Source organism: Pelodiscus sinensis, chromosome 10, assembly GCF_049634645.1.
Source record: "Pelodiscus sinensis isolate JC-2024 chromosome 10, ASM4963464v1, whole genome shotgun sequence".
NCBI classification, from domain to species: domain Eukaryota; kingdom Metazoa; phylum Chordata; order Testudines; family Trionychidae; genus Pelodiscus; species Pelodiscus sinensis.
Genome location: NC_134720.1, coordinates 41,712,854 through 41,734,546, shown reverse-complemented (window position 1 = coordinate 41,734,546; position 21,693 = coordinate 41,712,854). Strand labels below are relative to the sequence as shown.

The 21,693-nt window shown below is 43.6% G+C and overlaps 1 protein-coding gene across 12 annotated transcripts in view; it reads right to left on the bottom strand.

The window, feature by feature from the left end:
- Positions 1–21,693, bottom strand: part of NAALADL2 (N-acetylated alpha-linked acidic dipeptidase like 2) — a 978,641-nt gene that overhangs the window by 894,086 nt on the left and 62,862 nt on the right. For 9 of the 12 annotated variants that reach the window (XM_075938000.1, XM_075937987.1, XM_075937989.1 and 6 more), the window contains one exon: positions 19,886–19,948. The exons of 1 other annotated variant lie outside the window; for it this stretch is intronic. Coding sequence is in view for 1 of the 11 variants with exons in the window: in XM_075937985.1 (XP_075794100.1) it covers positions 19,886–19,916 (31 nt within the window). In the remaining 10 variants the exon portion in view is untranslated. Of the gene's footprint in view, positions 1–17,820; positions 17,866–19,885; positions 19,949–21,693 lie in introns of those variants that run through there. 2 more of the 12 variants (XM_075937998.1, XM_075937990.1) reach the window with 1 other exon arrangement.

Below are 21,693 nucleotides of genomic sequence, written 5' to 3'. Positions count from 1 at the left end.
TCAGTCCTCCCATTTTTGTGTCACCTGCAAACTTTATCAGTGATGATTTTATATTTTTTTCTCCTACAGCATTAATTAAATTGTTAAATAGCATAGGGCCAGCTACCAAATCCTTCAGGACCCAATGTTCCCCTCTTATTTTTTCCATCCATGTGCAGAATAAATTCTGTTATGTGCACTACAACATGTGCCAATGTGCACCACCAGAAAAAAACACATACATACACAAAACCTAGCTGTGGGCTCTCTGCTCATCAGCTGGGCAGCATTGGAATCTCTCCTGTGCACCTGCACAAGCATGCAGCTTACGGAGAACACTGGCAGAACCCTACAGGAAACACTCATTGGATAATAAATTCCTCTTTATAGTTACAATTAGAGATCCATTAATGGGACAGCCTCTAATCCTCTTAATGTTAATTTTATATCAGCCTGGGTTTGTTTGGTTTTTTAAAAATCAACATGTTGTTCAGTACCATTTCAAATGCTTTATAGAAGGTCTAAGTTTAAAATGTCAACATTATTATCTCTGTCAACCAAGCTTGCAATCTCATCAAAAGATAGCATGTTAGTTTGACACGTTAGTTTGACATGATCTATTTTCCATAAAGCCAAGTATACTGGCATTAAGTTATATTACTCTTCTTTAACTATGAATGGAGTCCTACATCAGCAGCTCAATTAACTTTCCTGCGAATGATGTCAGACTGACAGGTCTGTATAGTAAAAGTTGCATGATCCAGCCTTGTACCAACTGGCAAGCTATATGAAGGGTCATGTTTACTCTTCATAGAAAGTAGAATTTGTAGTCTGAACGGTATGGGGCCAGCAAGCGCCGTACCTGGCTCCACATGGCTCCCCAAAAGTGGTAATTTGACTGTTGTTTGGGGTTCTGAGTGCGGGAGGGAGTGAAAGGTTGGGTGCAGAAGCAGTTTTGGGTGCTGGAACCAGGGACAGGTGCGCACCTCAGGCAGCTCCCTGCAAGCATTTACCTGTCCCTGCTGTCCTGGGAAATACAGCCAATGGTAGCTGCATAGGCAGTGACTTTGGGTGGAAGCAGCACCTAGATGTGCTAGATGTGTGCCTGTACAAGTGGTGGAGAGTTTGCTACTGGCCCAAATCTCCTCCCAGAGACCAACTCTCTGTCCTGAGTCTCCTCCTGCACCCCAACTCCCTCCCAGAGCCTGTCCCCCTGCCTCTCTTCCCACTCCCCAACCCCACACCCAAACTCCCTCCTTAGATAAGATAACCGGGAATTTTTCACTTACTGGAACCCCCGTAATCCCAACATGCTAGATAAAAAGACTTTTACTCCAGATCACGCCATATCCTTTTCAAAATACGGGCAACTACAGTCCCATTTAGAGGTTGTAGAAAGAGACTTCTAAGTGTTGATGGAGCAGTTTATCCAAGACTGCCCTCTTTGCTTATCTTTGTGTGATAGAAAAATGGTCTGAACATTAGAGCTAGTTATGAGACCTATATTCAGTTTTTTCCAAGCCTTAAAGTTTTGGATATCCTACCTCTTGATGTTGAAAGCTTACAGTTCTTCTAAGCAATTTTGTCTTCATCTTATGCAGATTTTTACAAATTGAATCATCATTTCTTGGTTATGGTTTTCTGAAAGGGTGTCTATACTGATACAATTAACATTTATGAAAATAAAAGCAGGTGCAAAATATTTGCTTCAGTGGATATGAGCTCCCTTTCTGCACAGAGAAGTAAAGTAATTAAAATGTCATACTAGTGTTGTGAAATATTTTTCTTTGGGCAGTGCCATATATTTACATATATAAAACATCTCATTAAAGCAAGTCATGGTCCTACTAAAATCCATGGAAGTTTTGCCTTTTTACTTTTCCAATGGCAAGGATAGTTCATTCATACAAAAAGAAAAGCACAGTAAGATGTTTTAATAGAAATCCTTAAAAAATGACAGCACTGCAGCCACATCTCATGAAACTATTTTTAAAAGTTCATTAACTAAATTGAGTTGAATGCAAGTTACTGGTCAAGACACTGCTGATCATTTCTTAAAGCCTTTCCTGATAAACCAGTCTGATTTTAATAGGACCAGGCCCATAGTGTCCATATTTCTTCTGAGAAGGAAGTAGAATCCTTCAGCGGATATGCTATAGTAGCCCAATACAACAGTAAGAATGCTTTATACTTGGAAAAACAGTATATTGTATAAATAATTAACATATAGATACATAGATATAAAATAATGCTGTATGAATAAATAAATGCATACACACACACACACACGAATTAAGGACAAAAGGACCACCATGATCGAAAGAGGAATGCAAATGAAAAATCACTGGGGTAAAAACCTGAGGGCTACGTCTACACTGGCCCCATAAAATGGAATAGTCATGCAAAGCAGGTAAGTCAAAATAGGGAAATATCCTCCGCGGGATTTAAATAAACATGTGCGCTGCTTTTTTTTCGGCTTGGGGAAAAGCCGGAAAAAAGCGTCTAGACTGGCGCGATCCTCCGGAATAAAGCCCTTTTCCGGAGGATCTCTTATTCCTACTTTCAAGGGCTTTATTCCGGAGGATCACGCCAGTGTAGACGTAGCCGAGATGTTTTGGGGTAATAGGTGCTATGAACAAGATTGGAAGTTGATGCTAGACACTTCCCCCTTCTCAGCCCCTCACTTTTCAAACAGGAAATTATCAATTGCATTTCAGTTGCCCAAGCTAAAATGGAGGTGCTTCCCTCTCCAGTGAGAAATGGCATTCACCTGACAAGTGCTCTGAAAGAACCACCGTTATAACTTTAAAAGACACAGCATTTGAGGAATAATAATAATAAAAACTTCACTTCCATTTTTCTCTTCACTTGCTTCTCCATTTCTTCCTGTGGGAGGGACTGCAGGAGGCAAAAATGAAGATTATTGGGGTTTTTTTTTTTCCTTGTGAGACTTTAGGCTGCTAAAATGCAATTTTTTCCAAACCACAGACCAAACACAAATATTTGTCTTCTTCCTCTATAGTTGCCTTTAGTCCTAAAAAATTAATATCAGAGGGGAAAAAACCCTCAAAAACTGCTCAAACTGCCACAAAAATATAGACTTATTCTTGCACATTGCCCATTGGCATTTCTCAATTAACAGAGCAAATATTGATTGTCCTACATTGCTTGAAGCAGAAGGGTGAATGTAAAGTGGTACGATCAAAGGAATTGTTTTAAGTCTCAGGTGCTGGATTACTTGCTATTGTCTGTAGACACAGGAGACAGTCACCAGGTGGGTCCCCTTCCCCACTGGTTTCATTTGTGACAAAGCTCCTACTTAATCTTGGTGTGTCCTGCACTTTGTGGTGGATTGCTTGCCTCAAACCCTCACAGGAGCCCTCAATTTAGGCACCGCACATAGGGCATCAGCTTGCTGTTTTGTTGAGCTACTCTCATCATTGACCAACATACAGAAGAGAGGGAAACCAAATTCCACTCTTGCTGAACCCTCTAAATGATACAGGGCTGAATAAACCCCTTTCTTTCCCCAGCCAGAGTCCCCCCTCCCACCCCAAGTGGGAATGGGGCTGAGGAGAATCTGGGCTCATCTAGACTACATTCCTCTCTCGAAAGAGGAATGCAAATGAAGCAGATTGAAAATTCAAATGAAGCATGGATTTACAAATCTTGCACTTCACTTACATAATTGTGTCCAAGTGCTTTTCAAAAAAGTTTTTGTTTTTTTTTTTTAAAAGGAAGCTTGCCTATTTAAGGCAGCCATTCCCAAGGGGAAGGTTGTTGACACACCAAAAAAAAAAAAAAAGCAAGCAGCCTCCCAAGGAAAAGTTGTTGAGCAAAAACAAACAAACAGACAGACAGGGAAGAGAAGTTGTTAAGCTCAAAAAAGAAAAAAAAAACAGTTTACCCTTTTATCAGAAGAGCAGGCGTTGCCCTTTTGAACTCTGGCCATTTTGAATTCTGTTCTCTGCGGCACACCTTAAGAAACGCTCCTCTGAGTCCACCCTCTACTCTGGGTTCCAGCCCAGTGGCCTGTAAAAGCAGCTGTCTGCCAATATCTCCAACAACAGCTGCATGGCAGCTACAAATCCCTGGGGGTATGTCTACACTACAGCGCTAATTCGAACTAACTTAGTTCGAATTAGTTAATTCAAACTAAGCTAATTCGAACTAACGCATCCAGACTAAAAAACTAGTTCGAATTAGCATTTTGCTAATTCGAACTAGCATGTCCACACAGAGTGGACCCTGAACCGGGGTTAAGGATGGCCGGAAGCAGTGCCGGCAGGGCATCAGATGAGGACTTAGAGCGTGGCGATGCTGTCTCAGGCTACCCGAGGGCTGTGCTTAAAGGGACTCGACCCCCAACCCGGACAGACAGTTCTCAGGGGTGCCCCGCTTGCAAAGCAGTCCTGGCTTGGATTGCCCGGAGTACCCACACTGGGCACATCACAGCACTCGGCCATCAGACCGGCTGCACTTGCCGCAGGCTGCCATCTGGGGAGAGGGGGCAATTGGGGGGCTGCAAGAGAGGTTTCACCCCCAGAAGCCCGCAGAGCCAGCCCAGCCCTCCCCATCAGGGGCGCGTACCCCATTCCTCCCTCACCTCCTTCCACTTACCCCTCTCTAGCCCCCCTTCCTGATGTACAAAATAAAGGACAATTGTGTTCAAAAATAGAATCTCTCTTTATTGAACAAAACTGGGGGAGACTGGGAAAAGGAGCTGGGAGAGGGGAAGAGAGAGGGTGGGAGAGGGGAGGGCAACTACAATGATGAGGGGTTTGGAACAGGTCCCATATGAAGAGAGGCTAAAGAGACTGGGACTTTTCAGCTTAGAAAAGAGGAGACTGAGGGGGGATATGATAGAGGTCTATAAAAGCATGAGTGGGGTGGAGAGGGTGCATACAGAAAAGTTCTTCATTAGTTCCCATAAAGAAGGACTAGAGGACACCAAAGGAAAGGAATGGGTAGCAGGCTTCAAACTAACAACAGAAAGCTCTTCTTCACAAAGCAAATAGTCAACCTGTGGAACTCCTTGATGCAGGAGGCTGTGAAGGCTAGAACTAGAACAGAGTTTAAGGAGAAGTGAGATCAATTCATGGAGGTTGGGTCCATGGAGTGCTATTAGCCAGGGGGTAGGAGTGGTGTCTCTGCCCGAAGTTTGTGGAAGGCTGGAGAGGGATGGCACGAGACAAATGGCTTGGTCACTGTCTTTGGTCCATCCCCTCCAGGGTCCCTAGGGTTGGCCGCTGTCGGCAGACAGGCTACTGGGCTAGATGGACCTTTGGTCTGACCCAGTACGGCCATTGTAAGCTCAGGGTCAGGGGTCTCAGTGGACCACCTTGATTTTTATGCAAACCTGCTCCTGGGTGGCCAGGCTGGCAGCTCTCCTGCCCTAGACGGCCGCTTTCCTGTGCCTAGTGCGGAGGTCGTGGACGAGATCCACGATGTCTGCACTGGACCAGGCGGGTGCCTGCCTCTTGCGGTCCTGGGCAAGCTCCCAGGAGCTGCCAGCCTGGTCCCGGGAAGAGGGGGAAGGCTGGGGGGCATCGGGTGGCTGGCTCGAGCCGTGCCAGGTGCAGGGTCTGCAGCCTGGGTGCTGGCAGGCTTGCACCTGGCATGGGAACCATAGCCAGCCCGTGCCCCTTTAAGGGGTCTAGAGCCGGGAGGGGGTTATACGAGTTTCCCTGGTGTTGGCCAGAGTGGCCACCAGGGAAAGCTGGGGAGGGCTAGCCTCCCACTAGTTCGAATTAAGGGGCTACACATCCCTTAATTTAAACTAGTAAGTTCGAACTAGGCTTAGTCCTCGTAAAATGAGGTTTACCTAGTTCGAACTAAGCGCTCTGCTAGTTCGAATTAAGTTTGAACTAGCGGAGCGCTAGTGTGGCGCCTATCAAAGTTAATTCGAACTAACGTCTGTTAGTTCGAATTAACTTTGTAGTGTAGACATACCCTGGGTTACTTTCCCGTACCTTCCCCAGCACCTTCCTTTTCTCACACTCTTCCTCTCTTACTACTTGCTTGTGCTTGCTCTTCTGAGATCCTCCCCAGCACCTTCCATCCCCTCACACACTGAACTAACTGCAGAGGAGCTTTTTTTTTTTTTTTAAACAAATCTTAACTGGTTCTTAATTGGCCCAAGGTATTCCAACTAGCCTTGGCTCACTTGATTCTATAAGCTCTCTTAATTGGCTCCAGGTGCTTAATTACCCTGATTGATTCCGGCAAGTTGCTGATGGTTCTGACCTAGCCCTTGTTAGTTTACCTTGGGAACAGAGACTTACTCAATCTGAGATTAATGTATTTCCCTTCTCTCACTCTCTTGTACCCCTCTGGCCTGACCCTATCACATATTTTACAACCAGTCCTCACACTCCCCTGGAGGTTCAACACCACATGCTTTATTTACAACATCTTCTAACGGTACCTAGCTCTCCCCAAAGCATTAGGCTTTCCCCAAGATTCTTCCTACTCCCTAGGCAAAGGGGAAGAGATGTCACCTCTCCAAGTGGGTTTCTTTGCCCTTCTCATCAGACTTCCCATCTTCCTCTGTCTCTCTTTTAGATGGCCACAGATGATGAGCTAAAATGTTAACTAGTTAATCACCCAATCCCTAACCAATCATCTTCCTAATTTGGGCAAGCCAGATGTAGGCTACTCCCACTTTGTCACACACCCATTCTTGCTTCATCCATGGAAAACTCCCTACACGACCCTGGGTGCATTGACTGAGTAAGGCAAGCAGGATTGGACCCTGGGAGCATAAAATGAGTAAGGCAAGTCATTTTTTTTTGTTTTGTTTTTTACTAACCTTTGGATTTTTCTTTTACATTCCTATAGAGTTTGCCTGAGCAGGGCATGTGCTTAGGATACCCTGCAAAGAGTTGTGACATGGCACGGCCGTAACCAAAAACACGACTGATAATAGTGAGTATAATTTTACTCCTTCTGGGCTGGATCAAAATAAGAGCCAAAGGGAAGCACTGGGAGGTATTCCACCTCATGGAAGTAGGGGCAGGGCCTTGAGAAGAAGGGGTGGGGGTAGGGCTAGGGGCAACCATCCCTTAGCACCACCCAGACCATGCTACTCAGGCTCCGAAGGTTATTTAAAGGGCCTGGGACTCTAGCCACCACTACTGCCATTGTAGTACTAGTAGCAGCTTGGAGCCTTGGGTTCTTTCCAATTGATGGGTCCTGGGGCAAATAGCCTTTTGCTCCCTCCCGCCCCCCATGGGCAGCCCTATCTGCTATCTGTGAGCCAGTTCAACTTGGAGGACAAACACAGGTAGAGTGAAGGGATTTGCTGGGCCTCATCCTTCCTCCCTTTGGTTTGCTGTGCACTCCTAAGGGAGTAGAGATGACAATCCCTGCCAAACCTTCCCAGCCCTCCACTATGCACCTACACAAGGGCCAGGCACGAGCTTGGCCAACATGTGGGATTTTAGCAAGGGCGGGCAAAAATTTTTGATGGGGAGTGTGACGGGGCATCAAGACCCCGCACTAAGAGCCAGGGGGTCTGCGCCCTGGCCGAGAAGTCACGGAGCAGATACCGGCCGTGCGCTGGCTGCTCCCAAGCTGCGGTTCGGCCAGAGAGTGCCACGGCTCAGTTGAGCAAGGGAGCCGCGGCTTAGCTGAGCGGAGGCGCGACTTGGCGGGGCAGCACCACGACTCAGCTGCGCGAAAGCGCAGCTCAGCTGGGCGAGCGCAAAGGCGCCGCCAGAGAGGTGCGGAGGCCAGCCCTGACGGGCCGAGAGGCCAATCAATGGCATGGACGAGGTAGGGGGCGGGACGGACTCCAGTGCACCCGCATGGCGGGAGCTTTAAAACCCGCCGGACAACACAGGAGAATGGGGGGGGAAGCAGCTGGACGGAGAGGCTGGACCCACCAGGAGGCACATTGATGGACTCAGAGACTTCGCCCCGCTGAGACCCACCGCCGCCGGGGTAAGGACCACGGAAGGGGGAAAGGAAGTAGCCCAGGGCAGGGCAGTGAGGAAGCCCGTGGGCTCATGCGTTTAGGGGCACACCCCCATCAGCCGGACCCAGACTGGCAGGCAGCCTGAGTCCTTAGGACCCTGGGCTGGGGCCCGTGAGTGAGGGCGGGCCCGGGCTCCCCCTTTCCTCCTCCCTTCCACGTGAGGGAGCGTGACAGACAAGGAGTTCCCAACGGTGAGGGGCTAAGGAGCTTCGCGCATAGAGAGCCTGACGTCCCAGGACGGGACCGACGGGGACAGGTCTGGGCATGAAGGACTCGCGTCTTCCCACCCCTCATCCTTCAGGATAGAAGAGGGGGCAAGCCTGTCACAGGGAGGCTACTCTAAGATTTTGGGAAGTGGTCAAGGGCTGCACTTTTCTATGAAAGGGTTGTGGGGTCTGGGATGGAGGTTGGCTGCAGAAGGGTGCTTAGGTTAGCAAACTGCGATGCAGAAGAGGGTGGGGGTTTGAGATAGAGTTTGGGTGAAGGAGAAGGTTGTGACCTGGGGCAAGGAATTAGGGTTCAGGGTCTAGAAGGAGGTATGAGTGCAGGAGTGGATTCTGACCTGGGGCAATGTGTAGGATGGAGTGCAGGGTTTGAGAGAGAATTGTTATCTGGGGCTGTAGGGGTGCAGAGGGTTTGGGTGGTGACCTGAGATAAGGAGTTGGGGTGCAGAAGGGAGTGGGGTGCCCCAGTCAGGATCTGAGCAGGAGGCACTTAGGCTCTTCCAGTCAGCAGCCCAGTGGGCAGACTCCCTGCCTGCCTCAGCCCTAATGCTCAAAGTGGCTGGCTGCAGTACATTGCTCTCTATGCTGTGCATTGGGTAGAGGGGGAGGCTTTGAATGCTGCCCCTGTCCCCAGCACAACCTTTCAGCCAATGGAAACAGAGATTGTGCTGGGGTGGTGGTGTCAGTATGCAAAGCCTCTCCCTGCCCCAACACACACACATTTAGCACACAGAGGCACATGCTTTCAGTGACCTGGGGCTTCTCCCTGCCTAAGGGACCCGCATCTTTCCTACCCCTGGATTATAGACCAGCTGTGTCAGTCTGGGGACAAGAGCACAGACCACTACACAGAATGTGATCAGCAGAAAACATTACAGTGAGCAGGATGAAGCCTGCTATGTAGGGTTGCTGGCTACACTGTGTGCCTTTACAAGTGTTATCCTATGTAACAGTCAAGGGAATCACTAACCTTTCCAAGCCATAGCAGGTTTCAGTGTGAAACAGAGGGAAATGAATTTTGACAAGGAAGGGAATTAAGGATTTCTTTAAAATAGTCAGTTGTTCTCCTGCTACATGCTAGGATATCCACGGAGCTGGTTTCCAACATGTACTAAGCAAATTTTTTTAAAAGGATGCAAGGAGTTTGAATGAGGCTTAAATCAATGTGATGCAATAAAGCAAGACAATTACAGATACCAACTTACACCAGGATTCGATGATGGCTCACAACTTCCAGTTTATCCTTCTGAGAGGAAACCTTATTGGATGAAGTGACTTTACTAGAATCACTCTGAATCAGCTAAAAATACTAGTATACAGAGTTGTTGACTCGAGTCCCATGACTTGAACTCGAGTCTGACTTAAGTAGCCTAGGAGACTCGACTTGAGACTCTACTCGGGTTCATTGTTTGTGACTTGACTCGACTTGAGACTTGCTAATTTTGTTAAATCGACTTGGTGAAAAAATTGTCCAAAAATGCCAATATTGATGGTTTGTACAAAAGTGACCTGACATTTGGGGAGGGATAGCTCAGTGGCTTGAGCTCTGGCCTGCTAAACCCAGGATTGTGAGTTTAATCCTTGCGGAGGCCATTTGGGGCAAAAATTTGTCAGGGATATTATTTGGTCCTGCTGTGAAGGCAGGGGACTGGACTCAATGACCTTTCAAGGTCCCTTCCAGTTCTAGGAGATAAGCAATCTCCATTAATTTATTTTATTTTTAAATTTATTTATTTTTTAAATTAAAACTTGAGACTCAACTTGGGACTTGACTCGAAAGTGACTTTAGGGATTCGAGACTCAACTTGAGACTTGAGCTGTAGTGACTTGAGACTCTACTTGGACTTGACAATGACGACTTGAAGACAACATTGCTAGTATAACACAGGGGAGGTGGTGGTCCAGATGACTTGAAATGAGATTAAAAAGACCCTTTCATTGGCCCAGGCCAGCAGTAGATGGAACTCATTAGTAATCACTCAGGACACTGTCCAGCGGTCATTCAGCTTTCTCTGAGAAATAAATTGCTGGCCTCGGTCCCATTCCTAGTGATAATAAATACACCACTGCAATTACAGGTTGAACCGTTCCAAACTGGGACTCTCTGGTCTGTCAGGACCACAGATGTTCCTGGACCGGAGAGCCGCAAGGGCCGGAAATCTAGCAGCAGGAGGGCCACTGGCCGGGAGCCCTCCTGGGGTCAGGAGGCTGTGCGGATGGGCAGCAGCGCAAGCAGCAACTTGGAGCCTGGGCGGGAAGGCAGAAGTGGAGTCGACAGCCCTGCCGAAGCTGGGATCTCAGTCAGGCTAGTGACAGTGGAGCCAGCGGCCAGAAGGGGAGTTTGGGAGTGGGAGCTGGCAGCACACGTGGGAGACTGGTGGCTGAGGGAGAGCCCAGATGCAGCAGCAGAGGGGCCTGCATTGCTGCTGGCAGACATGCCCTCAGTGACATTTCCCTAAACCTCTGCCAGAAATTATCTGCATGTAAGAGCCCACTCTACTTACAAGCAAAAACTCACTCTGACTCAGGGCAGGACTGGAACAGGTATGTCTACAGAGAAATCACATGCTTCAGTGTTTCTACTTGTCCCCAACTTTAACATGATCTTTTTATTCTAATCAAGAAAGGGACTGTTTGGATGAGGAGGAAGAAAGAGGATCAAGCCCTCTACTCTCTCACCATCACATGCTGTCAAAATCTGTCCAAGCCCAGCTCCCTTTCCTACACCAAAATATTCCTCTCCCAAATCCCAGACTGGCATCTTCTTTTTCCATTTAAAACCTGAAGACCTCTTTATATTGTTTAATCAAGCTAGATGTAGTTAGATCTTCATCCTGCTCTGGACCACGGACACCTAACACTCAGACACATGGCCCTTTGATTTTGTTAATCTAAATGGCTTTTTTGAAAAATGATTTTCCTCGTAGGACTCTATAGTTATATTAGTTTACAGCGGCTGCCAAAACTCTCAACCATCTGTCACGAAAAATATATTTTTTGTCTTGGCAGAGTCTCTAGTACTCTTCAATCCTCATTCAGCAAAACTGTATTTTCCTCGTATTTCCTTTAAGGCAAGAAGTACACAACATTTTTTTGTCAATTTTAAATTCTAAGATAAATACTTTCACTTCCACTTTGCTTCAACCAAATCATCACTGAGAGACAGTGCAGCCCTTCAGGAATTTTATTACATAAATATGCCATCTAGAAAACCTATATGTTGTTCTACAGGATTATTTTATAGCCCTACAGTATTAGCATGGTGAGCTGTAAATTACTATGCAGTCAGAAAAGATTAATTCATCCCTCTCAGGAATTAATATGCAATACTAAAGGATTATGTTATGGTCCTCTTTAATTACTTATTATGCCCTACAGAAATAGAGATACAACTTTAAAATACCATCACTTTTATGTTTGCAAAATGTTGTTTGCCTTATGTATCATTTTAGTGTGACACATTATGCCACCACAATATTCCTTTGCTTTTTGCAATTCAAGTTTTTAAAGATGGTAAAATTTTACTTACATCTACATACTAAATTAGAGAACGTAACCCGAGTTCTTTTCAAAGTAAGAGCACAGTTTATGGGACTATGGCAATTGACTTCAGCAAGACCAAGATGTCATTCCACTTTTAGAGGGATTATGGTCAGCCATTCTTAATTTTCACTCGGATTTTCAAAGTAGAATAAGGGGTGGTATAGCAAATGGAACCAAAATAATTATTCATGCCCTTTTATATTGCAGTTCAATACTGTATATAGACATTCTTATTTTGGAATAAGGGTGCTCCACTGCAAAATCATTCCCTGTTTGACTCCATTATATTCTCTCAAAATAGGGCACTCTTATTCCAAAATGAGAGCATCTACACGCAAACTAGAACTGAAATAATGAAAGATGTGAATGACATCCCATTTAGTTATTTTGGTTGCATTTACCATGAAGACAAGACCTAAGGGAGTTCCATGCTCAAATCCCATTGAAAAGTTAGTGAAATTTGAGCACCTTTGAAAACCTCATCTTAATTATTTGCATTTGGTTACTAGGGTCCATAGTGGTGAATGCTATCCACATCCAAAGTCAGTCACAGCCCCTGTCTCAAAGAGATAACAATTTAAGAGTCTAAGGCTATGTCTACACTACAAGGTTTTTGCGCAAAAACCGGCAGAGCGTCCACACCTCAAGCGTGTTTTTGCACACACACAAAAAATACAGTAAATCAACAGAGGGCTTTTGCTGGTAGAGTTATTCCTCTTCCCATGAGGAATAACTCCGTTTTGCGCAACAGCTCTTACACAAAAAGGCATGTATGGGTGCTCTGCAGGGGTTTCTTTCACAAAAAGAGCCTATCAGAAAAAGCACAGGTGCTCTGATGGCCATTCTGTTAATGGTCATTAGAGCTTTCTTGTGCAAGAGCATCCCATGCAGTGTGGACGTTCTCTTGCGCAAAAGCACATCGCTTTTGTGATGCACTTTTGAGGTGTGGATACGCTTTTGCACAAGAAGTTTTTGTGGAAGATCTCTTCCGCAAAAAGCTTCTTGTGCAAAAACCCTGCAGTGTAGACAAAGCCTAAGGGCATGTGTACACTACAGAAGCAAAGCAGCAGCTGTGCCACTAATGCTTCCACTTACACCTCTCTAGATTATCCTGCCAATATGACCATCAAGGTATTCACCACAGATAAGTCCCTTGCCCTTCCTCTCAGTTCCCATTTGAATCACTACCTAATTTGGCTTCATTAAGTCGAAGTTTGTATTACCACGTAGAGGCCAGTGTGATAGCACATCCACCCTCTACTTTTTCCTCTTCAGCTTTCAAGAAAATAAATCAAACATTTCTCCATTAAAGTTTCTTCACAGTTTATGCACGGCCATGAATGCCAATCTCTGAGAAGACTGTCAAAAAATGGGACAGAAACACTATACTAGTTGTATCATAAGATTTCACCAATTCAGGAACATATGTGAACTCCCAAAGCACCTGATCAGTCTTACCACTGAGTAACATATACGTTCCAGACTATCTTGCCATCCAGGCAATCTGGATTATGTGACAGATTGTGTCACCAAAAAAATCACACCAAAATTCACATTACTCCCCAGTCCAAGGGATCAGTCACTTAACCAAGGTCAATTATTAGATCTTATACCACAGACAATGCCTAAAGCCAATCCTATAGTAAACTAAAGAAGGCTTTATTAACTAGGGGAAAAGAAATGAGAGAATTATTCACAGGCTGAAGCAGGCATATATATATATATATATACACACACACACACACACACACACACACACACACGTGTGAATGGTCCATGGTTCCAGAAAATGACAGCGTTGTAATAATCTGTCAGCACTGAATGTCTTTTAGGGCTAACCCAGGTTGACCCTGGGGATCTCTGCTTCTGTTTTGTAGCTCCAGCCCTGTCAGAGTCTAAATAGCAAAAGAGAGCTGAAACATTTTCTTGTCAGCTATCTTTATTTCTTTCTTCCAGCATTCACAGTGAGGAAACGAGTCCTTTACATATAGCCTCTCCCTGTGTGTCCCACAATAGCCCACCTAGTTTTGATAGTCCTTCCTGAAATTACCTTTCATAGGATTTAGTATTTTGCACAAGATACGCTTTTTTCTTGTTTGGTAAGTTAAACAGTTTGGAACAATCATGTTACAGCTAGGGCTCGTCTACACTGGCCCCTTTTCCGAAAGGGGCATGTTAATTTCACAGGTCGTAATAGGGAAATCCGTGGGGGATTTAAATATCCCCCGCGGCATTTAAATAAAAATGTCCGCCACTTTTTTCCGGCTTTTAGAAAAGCCAGAAAAGAGCGTCTACACTGGGCTTTTCTGGGCTTTTTTTCCGGAGGATCGGGGCCAGTGTAGACGCTCTTTTCCGGCTTTTCTAAAAGCCGGAAAAAAGCGGCGGACATTTTTATTTAAATGCCGCGGGGGATGTTTAAATCCCCCGCGGATTTCCCTATTACGACCTGTGAAATTAACATGCCCCTTTCGGAAAAGGGGCCAGTGTAGACATAGCACTACAGTACAAACATTTCAGCATTACTTTATACCAAGGGATACAGACATAAGTGGAACTAATACATGTAACAATTTATGTCTAAACACTAAATATATTGTTATAAGTCCAATACCCATCTTAACCATACTAACATATAGATGAGCTAGACTGGTTTCCAGCAACAAATTTGTCAGTGCTTAGCTGAGGCCTAACACCTTGGCACAAGCTGGCACCTAATCCGCCAGTATCCCTTCTTTATCTTCCCCTTTTCTACCTTCTTCTCTCATTTCCTTTCTCTTCCCACAATGATGCAAATTCTTCTCCTCAGAAGAGCTGTATTGTTATGCAAGCAAGCAAAATAAAATAAAATCTGTGAATTGGGATAAAGGGACTGGGAGGACAAACAGAAAGGACACACGTTCTAATAATTCTCAGAGGGGAAAAGAAACCTGTTGAATTTTAGAGACAGAAAGGAGAGATGGATTTAAAAAAAAAGTCAAAGAATTTAAGTTTTTGGTTTTTAAATGGTTCCCCTTTCAGCATTTTTACTGCTTTTTAGTACTTTTTTTTCTTCACTCAAAGAAAAAGCTGAACATATTTCACTAGTGGCAAACAGCCTGGATGTTTTGAGTACAAGAGCTAGTCAGAATAAAGGAATTTGAGCAGACAGAAAAATTACCACATACAGCATACACGTTATGTAGCCACAGTAGAATTACTGAAAAATAAACCAACAGGGCTAGATTGTGACTTTAGACACACCCTCTCCAAAGGCTGTGTACGTAAGTTACACCATACCAGGCATGGGCTCAAAAGATACCAAGTCAAAGACCTAATTCTGAGTCACAATTCCATCTCATCTCCCTTCCGGCTTTTAGTTATTTCCTGGTGGCCTACATTAGCAATAAATTACTGTTCCCTATGCATTGGCTTGGCTGCACTGGCCAGTTAGGGGCTAGTAAAAACACAGCTCTTTCACCTTGCCTCTCCTGGTTCATGCCCTGCCTACCTATTCTTGGAGGCCCAAGTGAGAAACTGGGCTTACTACAAATGGATCTGGGTAGCGAGCATAGAGATGGTAGAGGCATTTCTTATTCCCTGTGAATCCATTACTCAAGCATAATCCGAGTCAGAAATTAGTCCACAGCAATCATGTTAATGACTGCTTAATGCTAGTGATGGCCACTAGAAGTTCCTTGAGCTGTATAATATTGAGAAATAACTATAACATCTATGCACAAGCACCTGCATCTCAGAAAACTGCATATATGGTGAAGAGAGGAAGCCTATGGAGTTATAAATCAATACCTTAGGGTACGTCTAGACTATAGGCTTTGTCTACAAAGCATCTAGACTACATCCAGTTCTGTCAACAAAGCAAGCCGCTTTGTTGACGTGGAAGTGTAGACGCAAAGGACAGTGTGGATGCAATAACGCCTTCTGTCGACAGAACTCTGTGGACAAAAGGCATAATTCCTCATAGAATGAGGTTTACTGCTGTCAACAAAACTGCTGAGTTCTGTCGACATTATGTTGACAGAACTCGGCAGTAGTGTAGATGCAGGTATAGTTTTGTCGACAAAACCCTGTAGGCTCTAGACACACCCTTACAGCCCTCCCCTTTCATTCTCACTGGCTAGGACAATTCTATTTCATGATAATTCAAGGTAATATTGTTTGGCTAAATATCACTATTTTATTAGAAGACTCACATAACAGAAACCGAACTGCTGCTGATTTGCCGAATCATAGTTTGCCAAGATTCTTCTGCCATTCAACACACTACAGAAGAATTGCCTAGATTTCTTTGAGCAAAACTTGTTCACGTTTGTATGTGTTTGTCTAGTTCTATTTGCATAAAAACCATTTTACTATAATGTTAAAAGTCAAATGTTTTCTAGGGCTTGCAATTGACAGTGTGGTACATTATGGTATTTTTATCTCCTCATTTTTTTCCAATTTCCTTAGGTGCTGCAAAGAGAGTCTGATTCATTATATCATTGTACCAACCTTACAATGTCTGATTATTATTTTATCAGACTTAGCACTCGGAGAGATCTTTTCTATCTTTAGTCCTGCTTCACATCTCAGATTTTCTCCTAATTCACAGGTAATGAAAGTAACATTAGACAGCTCACTGCATCAGATTACAAATTTGGTACCATGATTCGATTAGAGCGTCCGGTCTCAGACATTATACGAAGTATCAACACAGAATGTCGATCCAAGAGAAGAGTTTAAACATTTAAGTACTTGAATCAAAAGAGATTAAATTTAAAAAAAAACTAAATATTTTCAAATCTGTTTTACCTACTTAATTTTAATTAATCAAAACCTGTTTCTATTTAACGTAATTCTCTTGGTCTGTGAGAACCCAAACGTACTATCACTGTGCCAGTCCATGAGAATGGGAAACTGAAATCAACTGTAAAAATGATGCTTCTCTTTTAAAACTTATTTAGGAAGTAAGAGATAGGGTTTTTCCCCAGTTTAAACAAACAAGCCTATCTGACATTTTTATACAGATGTGGTATTTCAGAAACAGTAGCATTTTACCGCTTGTATGAACAAAACTAAAAGTAACCAAGTTATTTTCACTAACCAAGGTGAATGAAGCAGAGAAAATAAACACAGCAGCATGAAAATCAAATAGCAAATCAGAAGTCTGATAATGTTTACCCTGCATAATTCAGTCTCCCACTGGACTCAGTAGGAGTTCTAGATATATAAGGAACAGATGACTGGAACATAAGAACAGGTCAGACCAAAAATCCATCTAGCTCAGTATCCTGTCTTCCAATGCCAGATGCCCCAAAGGGAGTGAACAGAACAGGGAATCATCAAGCAATCCCTCTCCTATTTCTCATTCCCAGCCTCTGACAGGCTAGGGACACCCTTCCTACCCATCCTGGCTAATAGCTATTGATAAGATGTAACCTCTATGAATGTATCTAGTTCTTTCTTGAACATCCCAGTCTTTACAGCCTCCTCTGGCCATCCATGCACTGTGTGAATAAAAACTTCCTTTGTTTGTTTTAAACCTATTATAAACCTACCTATTAATTTCATTTGGTGACCACTAGTTCTTATGTTATGGGGAACAAGTAAATAACTTTTCCTTATTCAATCTTCCACACTAGTCATGCTTTTATAGACCTCTAACATACCCCCCCTAGTCTCCTCCTCCTTTCTAAGCTGAAAAGTCCAAATCTTCTTAATCTCTCTTCATATGGAACCCATTTCAAACTCCTAATAACTTTTATTGCCCTTCTCTGAACCTTTTCCAATGCCAATATATCTTTTTTGAGATGGGGCAACCACATCTGTATGCAGTATTCAAGATGTGGGCGTCATCGTTCTATATAGCAGCAATAAGATGTTCTCTGTCTTATTCTCTACCCCTTTTTTAATGATTCCTAACATTGTGGCCTTTTTTGACTGCTGCTGTGTACTGAGAGGCTGTTTTCAGAGAACTACCCACAATGACTCCAAGATCTCTCTCGACTAGTCACAGATAAATTATTGTATGTATAGTTGTGATTATTTTTTTTTCAATGTGCATTACTTTATATTTATCAACATTACATTTTATTTGCCATTTTGTGTCCAATCACTTACTTTGGTGAATAGTGGTAGAAATGTAGCTGTGTTAGTCCGGTGCAGCTGAAACAAAAAACAGGACTGTGTTGCACTTTAAAGACTAACAAGATGGTTTAATAGGTGATGAGCTTTCGTGGGCCAGACCCACTTCCTCAGATCAAATAGTGGAAGAAAATTGTCACAGCCATATATACCAAAGGATACAATTAAAAAAAATGAACACACATGAAAAGGACAAATCAAATTTCAGAAAAGAAGGGGGATGGACGGGGGGGGGGGGGGGGGAAGGGAGGGAGGTAAATGTCTGTGAGCTAATGATATTAGAGGTGATCATTGGGGAAGCTATCTTTGTAATGGGTAAGATAATTAGCATCTGTATTCAAATTTGAGTGTAAAGTGTCGAATTTAAGCATGAATGACAGTTCAGAGGATTCTCTTTGAAGTGAAGTCAAAGTGAGGAGGGGCTCATGGTAAGGGGCTTGAGGTGTGTATGATGCAGGAGCCATCAGGGACTGCACTGGCCACTGGTGACTCTCCAGGGCTGGCTGTGGCTGGGCGGCGGATGGGAAGCTTACCTGCATTCCTGCCTCATGCTGGACCAGAGGTGTTATAGCTGTCCCAAACCCCATCTCTGGCACCTTGCTTCCCCTCATGGTCATTACCAGGGCTCGACAATCTATGTAATCTACTCACCCGTGGCAAGTAGATTACATCACGGAAGAGCCGAGTTCAGGTGATCTGCACATGCAGAGAACGATCTGCACATGCGCAGAACGCCGGACAGCACGGCTGGCGAGCGGGGCTCGCCGCAGCTCAGCAAGTCCTGGTCATTACATAGTATAACTATCCCTGCTAGCAGCCCCCTCCCTTCCTATATTATGAGCAAAGATTGCATTCCAGGAACATTCCACTGTCCTGGCACAACTAAACCCTTTATCTTGGTTTAAGTTATGGTAAGAGGAAGCTGCACACCAAGTGTGGTGATCCTAGCTCTTACTGTTTAGGAGTTCTTGAACGAACAGACAGACATGCTCACACTCAGACAAACAAAACCTTTCAAATATGGAGCAGAGGGATGATACACACATGTATCTTTGCTGAAAGTAAATTTCCAAATAGACGTAAGATAAGTATATTAATGGGTAATTGTTTATAACCAATGCTACAAACACTTGCTATTGGGTTTTCTGCTTAGCACTTGAAAGTTAATGGGAATACAGTAATAAACTCTCCTCTTGATATTACTGTTACAAACCTGAGTTACTATACATGATTTCCATTGCACTTTACTACCAGAACAACAAACATACAGAAAATACATAAAGCTAGAAAACATATCCACCATTTTAAGGTTACATTTAACTTCTATCATTATAAGCTTATATAGAACCACTACAGAAAAAATCATTAGCAGAATTTCAGTTGATGTCCTTACATAGCAATTTTAGCAAAATACTCTCTGTACTTGATTCCTAGCTGCACAAAATAAAGTGCAAAGAGCAAAGTCGCTAGACATGTAACTGCATTAACATGGCAAGGTTGGCTCAGAGGCTACAGGGGACTGTTTCATTCGTACATTATTCAGGTTTTTACAATAAAAGCCTTTTGAATCAATTATACCCCACCTACCTCTAGAGGCAGAAAACATGTTTGGGAGAGCTCTTCTTTTCCCCTTCACAGATATTTACAAGCAAAGATATGCACAGTGAGAATGTTTTATAGAAAAGTGCACTATGAAAGAAATGGGGATAATATGCAATATCTGAAATTAAAATTGTTAACAATTTAGGAATAAGCCTATAATAAATACCTTTCTAACAAAGAAAAAGTACAGCCATGTGCTTTTTAGGAGGATAGCACTGTTGCTACAATATATAGATCTAAATCATCATCAAAATTGATACATTTCACCAGGGAAGAAACTATAAAACATAACTTATTTTGGTAACATTTTCAAATGTGGATGTACCTCAATGATTTGCACTCTTTGAGCACCCACCAGGCAACATTGCCAAAGAGGAGAAAATAACAGTCTTTACCATTGACCCAAAAGTTAATGAAAGGTCACAAACCAAGGTCTTACCCTGGGTCAAATGAAAGAAGCCCAGAACCATCAAAAGCTATTTCCAATGTCTAGCTGAGGAATCTGAAACAGAATAACAAAGATAGTTTGTGACAAAGCTGACACACAGTCCTCTAGAAAGAGCAAAATCAATTGTGACATTTTTCATTTATTTGTAAATGCCTCTTTGGCAGTACACTCACTCAAAACGACAGTTGCCTCTTACAGACTGGGGAGGTGATGGTAAAATAGAGGAATCTTGACAGTTACTTTAATGAGATTCTGCATTAGGACTACTCCAACGGTTCCCCCCAACAAGAAGCAAGACCTTCACTTTCAATTTCATATTCCCCTAATTTGGAAAAGTGTTAAACCCTATGAAAAACTGAAATCACCCTTTTTAAAATCAGCCTCAGTATACCATTTCCACCTCAGCTCCATCTCATCTTTCCCTTTATAAGAGGGAATTCCAAAAATACATTTCAATAAGTATAAAAAGCATAAAACATCTTAAGATTTTGCCCCTCTTGCTCATGTTATGTATTTCTTTACTTAAAGAATGGACAAGCTGAAGAAGAGGACTATAGAAGAGGAAGGAAAAGGTTGAACCTCTCTAGTCCAGAACACTCTGGTCCAGCAACATCCCTGGTCCTACAAAGAACCCCAGGAGCCTGGTGGCCGGAGCTGGCCACAGAGCTGTAGCCTAAGGCTGGTCACGGAGCTCAGTAGCAGTGGCCACAGAGCTGGCCATGAAACTCAACAGCAAAGCAGTTTCCTGGAGCAGCAGAGCTCAGTGGCGGTGGCCCCATGGGTAGCTGCACAGTGCAGCGGTGGCCACGGGGGGCACAGGGATGGTGACCCAGGGGCAGAGAGCCTGGCGGCACAGCCAGGAGGGAAGCCTGACTGGGGCTGCCAATAGACCCCGGGAGAGCCTGGAGTGCATCAGCAAAGGGACTGGAAATGATCTGTCTGGACCGGCAAACAGTCCGGTCTTGAAGATATCAGACCAAGGAGAACCAAACTGTAGTATTCACCATTAGTAAGAATAGCAAAAGCTACTTTGTAATACGTAGTGTCACCATTTCTACTCTAAATACATTATGCGTTAAAAGTGCCAACAGGAAATATTTAGGTTCCTGCCTATTTCAGAAACATTTATAACTCAAGTTGAAACTTAGTGATAAGTAATTGCTCAGAGAATGATTACTTTGGAGGTAAGAGCAGAGAAGGAATCTTGATTTCTGTCACTGACTGCAAAACAATAGGACAAATTTGACAAGATGGAATATTTCTTGCTTTTCGCTTACTCCACCATAGCTTTGGCTTAAGATATTAAATTTATCCAAAACCTACTTTCTGCCATAAATCAAAACAAAGTTGAGATGCTGTCTGGTTACTATATGCTACTGAGGTCTGACCTTGCAGACTTTTCTCACGAGATGTTTCTCTGAAAATAAAAGGACACTACTGCATGAGAGAGGATAATTCATGAGAGCAAAGGTTACTGGGCCAGCCCTTCTAATTTAGGATTATTATTATTACAAACACAATATCCAAAGCAATATGCAGATTAACTTTTCCACACTGAAGGTGGTGATTATTTTATTTCCTCCTTCCCCGTTAATACTTCCCAGGTTTATAGCAATAATGACCTCCAAGTCACGTAGTACTGCCCATCATTCAATGACCAGCTAAGTTAAGAGTCTGAAGCAAATAACTCTATTAAGCCAGCCAGTAAAATTTCCAGGAAATTCCATCCCCATCAGCCATTGCCCCTTAAATATTCTGTTATGACCACATACGCTGCTGTCACAACTATGCGGTTCTAG